Source organism: Oncorhynchus nerka, linkage group LG18, assembly GCF_034236695.1.
Source record: "Oncorhynchus nerka isolate Pitt River linkage group LG18, Oner_Uvic_2.0, whole genome shotgun sequence".
NCBI lineage: Eukaryota > Metazoa > Chordata > Actinopteri > Salmoniformes > Salmonidae > Oncorhynchus > Oncorhynchus nerka.
In genome coordinates, this window is record NC_088413.1 from 10648744 (window position 1) to 10655273 (window position 6530).

The 6530-nt window shown below is 43.1% G+C and overlaps 1 protein-coding gene across 1 annotated transcript; it reads left to right on the forward strand.

Moving 5' to 3' along the window:
• The first annotated feature begins 3008 nt into the window (after positions 1 to 3008).
• chic2 (cysteine-rich hydrophobic domain 2) lies at positions 3009 to 5123 on the forward strand. The gene is made up of 6 exons (XM_065003498.1): positions 3009 to 3307; positions 3709 to 3763; positions 4276 to 4431; positions 4532 to 4588; positions 4740 to 4799; positions 4897 to 5123. Exons 1-6 carry the CDS (start codon positions 3177 to 3179, stop codon positions 4945 to 4947), a joined length of 510 nt encoding a protein of 169 aa, XP_064859570.1. The 5' UTR covers positions 3009 to 3176; the 3' UTR covers positions 4948 to 5123.
• The last annotated feature ends 1407 nt before the right edge of the window (positions 5124 to 6530 follow it).

Genomic DNA, 6530 nt, shown 5'->3' on the forward strand with positions numbered 1-6530 from the left:
TTCCAATTCATTGGCTGATACCTCCTGTGCTTTGTTGTTTTATTGCAGAAAAAAACAGTATACATACAAGAAGTAATACAAACAGGCAATGGTAACATATGCCTGGGGGTACAACACATTATACAAAGAACTTAAAAGAAACACACATTGATTGTTTTAACTGCTTTCTTATCAGAAGATTGTAGAATGGTCTTAATGTACTGCTGGAATTCCTTATAGAAAACATGGAAGTGTGGTTTGTTATTAGTGAATTTACATTTATGTATAGATATTTGGACATTAGCATAATTAGATTTGAGGTAAAAATTGGGTTTCCTTTTTATAGTTAAGGAAACGGAGCAGCACATTCTCCCATAAAAAAAAAGTTTAAAAAAGTCAATGAAAAACAATGAATATCTTGTCATTTCTTTACATGTAGACAACGCAATAATAAATGCACAAATGTTTCTGGATGCTCAACACAAAATACAATTCATGTTAATGTATTTAAAAAAAATAGTTTCTGCAGGTAATGATTCCCAGGGTCATACTTATGAATCGTTCTGAAAAAGAGACATCTTTCACCTTGTTAAACAAGCAGGTGTGGTAATAACCAGACTTTTTTTCTCTCCCCCCAACAGACATTATTGACAAATGTATTCCAGTAAGTTGTGACATTTTTATTTACCTTTATTTAACTAGTCAGTTAAGAACAAATTCTTATTTTCAATGACGGCCTAGAAACAGTGGGTTCTGAACTGCCTGTTCAGGGGCAGAACGACAGATTTGTACCTTGTCAGCTCGGGGGTTTGAACTTGCAACCTTCCGGTTACTAGTCCAACGCTCTAACCCTGCCGCCCCACATAAGGAATGGATTCAAAATATCCCGTTCTGAGGGAACAAGGAGAAACACATTTTCCCTATCGGAGAGTCAACTGGATTAAGGAGGGCAGGTCAAGAAGGTGAAATCTGGCTACACCTCTAAATAACATGAGAGTTCCAGATGGAACAGCATCAAAGACTACGGAGAACTCTCTAGGAGGGCAGGTCAACAAGGTGAGGTCTGGTTACACCTCTAAATAACATGAGAGTTCCAGATGGAATAGCATCAGAGACTACGGAGAACTCTCTAGGTGTGTAAAGGATACTGTAACGAAATAAAAAAAATCCTCATAATTGAGTAACAATCCTTCTGCATTAATATTAACAACGGACACCTTCTGGTGACCCTGTAGGAGTCATGTCCAACCGCGTCATCAGGATGGATCAGCCAATCGTGAAGAAAGTCTACAAACAAGAATGAGATTGAGGCAATGGTGCTGCCACAGAAGCAATAATGGCACAAGATAAGTCCTCTATCTATATGGTTGCAATCTGCCAACCTAGGGTCGATAAACCAATAAGCAGTATGGATTGAAATAGATAAGTCCTCTATCTATATGGTTGCAATCTGCCAACCTAGGGTCGATAAACCAATATGCAGTATGGATTGAAACATGTCGTTTTTAAATGCACATTTTTATTTCACCTCTATGGGATCAGTGTCCCTAAACTGGCCCTAATGTGACTAGAATGAAGAAAGTAACAGCCAACTTTCCGGGACATTGACATGTCTTATATATGGGCAGAAAGCTTAAATTCTAGTTAATCCACCTGCACTGTCCAATTTACAGTAGCTATTACAGAGAAAAAAAATACCATGCTATTGTTTGAGGAGAGTGCACAACAACAAAACACTCATCACGGCAACTGGGTTTAATACATTCACCTCTGAAGGTAAATAATGTACTTTACATTCAGTAATCTTGCTCTGATTTGTCATCCTGAGGATCTCAGAGATAAAAATGTAGCATGGTTTTGTTTGATAAAAATCAATTTTTTATATTCAAATGTAGGAACTGGGTTCTACAGTTTTAACCCCTGTTGTCTCTGGCCCCACAACCACGCCGCTCGGCCATCTAGATGTGTGAAGGTTAGTGTTTTTTTTCTGTAGGGAAGCTAATTATCCTTCATTTATGGCATTCCTGGGCGTGTGTAAACTTGAATTGTTTTATTACTGTATCATTTTTGTATGTTCTCTATAGTTATGTACTTGAAAATGTATCAATTGGCCAATTTGGGCAAACTCCTGGCAGACCTGATACAAAATATTGTGTCGTAAATTAAATGCTTCACTGGATCAGTCTGAAACTTTGCCCACCCACTGCTGCCATCTGGTGGCCAAAATCTAAATTACAACTAAACTGCCTATGGCCCTTCATTTGGGTTTCAAAGATGATAAAATAGAAAATAGAAAACGCATGTTCTTTGGTTTGTATTATCTTTTACCTGATCTAATGGGTTATATTCTCCTACATTAATTGCACATTTCCACAAACTTCAAATTGTTTTCTTTCAAATAGTATCAAAAATATGCATATATTTTTTTTTAACTAGGTAAGTCAGTTAAGAACAAATTCTTACTTACAATTACGGCCTACCCCCCTGGACAAACCCTCTCCTACCCCGGACGATGCTGGGCCAATTGTGTTTCGCCCTACAGCCTGGGAACGAACCAGGGTCTGTAGTGACGCCACTGCAATGCCATAGACCGCTGCGCCACTCAGGAGGCCATAAAAGCCACATAGCTCAGTAGCTACAACTAATGGAAACAATTGCTTTCCTGTATAAGGTTGTTTCATATGATACAGCTTTAGTGGTATGGACAGAAGGAAGAGGTTTAGCTCATGTGTGCTCATCATGGTAACAAGTAGGCCTAATAATCTCAACTGAATCACATGTCCGTTCTTTACTGCAACCATAAATAAATTACAAATAGCTACATACTTTAACCAAGAACATACGATAGCTAGCTACTGTCGGATAAATATGTTGAGATATTTATATGTAGAATAAAAAGCCATTTCAAAACACAGAATACTTTTTGTGGAATTCCTGAATCGATGACGAAAGAACGTCTCTCCCCTTCCGGTTTCAGGGCACTGCGGCGGATGTTGATATTCTGTTTTGGAGACCACAACCAGAGTTAGCTAGCGAGCTTTCGTCGTTGCCGGAGTTTTTTTTTGTTAGTTGTTGTTTGGTTGTTGTCTGACTTTTTTTTAATCGTTTTTCAACCGGGGGAAGGAACCCACTCCCCAAACGACGGCACCGTGTCTCTCCCGGCGCCTCACCGGGGAAACGCGAGGCCGAGTCGTGCGATGATGGAGGACTTCGACGAGATCTACGAGGAGGAGGAGGAAGAGGAGGACGAGGAGAGGGCCGCGGAGGAACAGCTGTTGAAGTACGCTCCAGACCCGGTGGTCGTCCGAGGATCTGGCCACGTCACTGTGTAAGAAACCGGCAGGGCTCGGGGGGGAAAGACCCAAGCACCTGTTAGTTGTCATAAAATAACGCGAACTAGATAACGAAAGTTACACTACGGCATTAACTAGCTTGTTAGCGGAAAGCTAAGCTAACGTAATCAGGTCGGTGTATTTACGATAACAGGGCCAAGAAACTAGCCTATTAGCATGGCAACAATAACTATTAACGAGCTAACATGACCTAGTTTATGTAGTTCGGACCATAAAATGACTATATACACACCGTAACTACCTGGTTAACTAAATATACTTTCCATATGTGATTTAGTCAAACAGTTAAATAGCCTCATATCCCTTGAGTGACGTTATATCTAGTTGTTGTGTGCGTCAAATAATGCATTTACTTATCATGTTCTTGTCCCCGAAGGTTTGGACTCAGTAACAAGTTTGAGTCAGAGTTCCCATCGGCACTTACAGGGAAGGTGAGTCATGGAAAGTACACACATTTTCTGTAAATCTGCCATTTTCGACGTGTCCCTCAAGAGTTTTAACGAGTGCAGGTGGCCAGGGGCGGTTGCCAGGTGTGCATCAATCATGATTGTATATATATATATGTTTGTGTTGGGATAGCGTTGAGGTGCCACTTGTTGGGAACAACTACCATACCTGGCAGCCCTGCATTTCCAGCTAGCTACAGACTCTGAGAGAATACCTTGCAAACGGCACTTTTACACTATTGTAACTTTGTAGTATTGTATTTGCCACTTTAAAATATAAAGATCCACCTGAATTCATTGTAATAGTCATGTGTTTATTAGCAGGTAATATTGACCCCCCCCAGGACAGCTAACTAGCTTTCCTGGAGACGTTGAAAGTGTGCAGGTCTCCCCAGCAGAATCTTGTATGTTTTGATTCCATCCTCAGACAAGCTCACTCTCCTTACTTGTTTCATGTATATGACCTGATTTGAGTATTTCCCCTGTCTGTCCTCTAGGTGGCGCCAGAGGAGTTCAAGGCCAGTATAAACCGTGTTAACGGCTGTCTGAAGAAGACGCTGCCAGTGAATGTGCGTTGGCTGCTGTGTGGCTGTCTCTGTTGCTGCTGTACACTGGGCTTCAGTCTCTGGCCCGTCATCTGTCTGAGCAAAAGGGTGGGAGACACACACACACACTGAGATACACACACAGACATACACACAGACCATCCCTCTGCGTACCATACTCAAGGTTACCTGTCTCTCTCCTCCTCAGACACAGAGATCCATGGAGAAGCTGTTGGATTGGGAGAACAGCAGACTGTACCACAAGGTGTGTAGGGGTGGGAGGAGGGCCGGGAGCGGTAGTTATGTTTAACTGATCTCTCCCTCTCTTTTTCTCCTCTCCCTCCCTCCCCTCCCCCTCTTTCCCTCCCCCCCTCTCTCTCCCCCTCTCTCTCTCTCCCTTTCCTTCCCTCTCTCAGCTGTGTTTGCATTGGAGGCTGAGCAAGAGGAAGTGTGAAACCAACAACATGATGGAATATGTGAGAACACACACACACACACATATATATATGATGGAGTACTTGAGTAATGCACACACACACACAGTTTGAAGAACCTCTCTCTCTCCCCCCTCAGGTAATCCTGATAGAGTTCCTACCCAAGATCCCCATTTTCAGACCGGACTAGCTCTCTGCGGCCCCACCCACATCCTCCCGTGGTGCCTCTCTTCACTCGGCCCAGTCACCTCTCCAAAATGGCCTCCTCTTTCCTCCCCTAACCAGGCCCATACCCCTAAAACAACACCACCATTTAGTGTTGACTGGACATTATCTAACTTCTCTATCTAGCCCCTCTATATACCCAGAAAACACCTGTTTACACCCTAAAGCCCCTCCCCTTCTCTGATGTCAACCTTCGACCCCTGATCTGTTGGAGGAGATGTGGCCTTTTGACTCCCCGGGGTGGCCATGTTGACTGTCATCGGTATGTGGGTCATCATGGGAGACCCAGCTCAGAAAGGGTGTAAACGGTACCATAGAACTGTGGAACTGGAGAAAGCGGACTCCTAATGTTGGACCTGCAACGATGGACCTCCTTCACAGCCCTTCCCTGTACACGAGGCACAATCTTTACTCAGATTTATACCCCCGTTATATTGTACCCCAACCTGAACTATGAGACACTCTGTGCTGTTGGAACAGTTGATGTTATACTCTGTTCTAGAACCTCTATGGAACCGCTGAGGTGACAATCAATGGATTAGCTACGGAACTTCTACAGAACTTCAATGGAACTAATATAGAACATTGACAGAACTTCAATGGATTAGCAAACGGAACAGCTATGGAACTGACAGAACATCATTAGAACATCTATGGAACTGACAGAACATCATTAGAACAGCTATGGAACTGACAGAACATCATTCGAACAGCTATGGAACTGACAGAACATCATTCGAACAGCTATGGAACTGACAGAACATCATTCGAACAGCTATGGAACTCCCAACGGAACATCATTGGGCTCCCGAGTGGCGCAGCGTTCTAAGACACTGCATCTCAGTGCAAGAGGCGTGACTGCAGTACCTGGTTCGAATCAAGGCTTCATCACATCCGGCCGTGATTGGGAGTCCCACAGGGCGGCGCACAATTGGCCCAGCGTCGTCCGGGTTTGGCCGTCATTGTAAATAATAATTTGTTCTTTAAATGACTTGCCTAGTTAAATAAAGGTTAAATACTAATGGAACATTGGTAGAACAGTTGTGGAACTTGCAACATCATTTGCCTTTTGACTGGTCATAGAGAACAGCCAAACTAACCACACTGGGTCAGTAGAGAGAACAGTCAAACTAACCACAGTAGATCGGTAGAGAGAACAGCCAAACTAACCACAGTGGGTCAGTAGAGAGAACAGTCAGTAGAGAGAACAACCAAACTAACCACAGTGGGTCAGTAGAGAGAACAGCCAGTAGAGAGAACAGCCAAACTAACCACAGTGGGTCAGTAGAGAGAACAGCCAGTAGAGAGAACAGCCAAACTAACCACAGTGGGTCAGTAGAGAGAACAGCCAAACTAACCACAGTGGATCAGTAGAGAGAACAGTCAAACTAACCACAGTGGATCAGTAGAGAGAACAGCCAGTAGAGAGAACAGCCAAACTAACCACAGTGGATCAGTAGAGAGAACAGTCAAACTAACCACAGTAGATCGGTAGAGAACACCCAAACTAACCACAGTGGGTCAGTAGAGAGAACAGCCAAACTAACC

Excerpts from the sequence above, each read along its gene's own strand:
- chic2 (XM_065003498.1), top strand. The coding sequence starts at position 3,177 with ATGATGGAGGACTTCGACGAGATCTACGAGGAGGAGGAGGAAGAGGAG. Across the intron at positions 3,308-3,708 it reads GGATCTGGCCACGTCACTGT|GTTTGGACTCAGTAACAAGT; the intron begins GTAAGAAACCGG and ends TTGTCCCCGAAG. Across the intron at positions 4,589-4,739 it reads ACAGCAGACTGTACCACAAG|CTGTGTTTGCATTGGAGGCT; the intron begins GTGTGTAGGGGT and ends TCCCTCTCTCAG.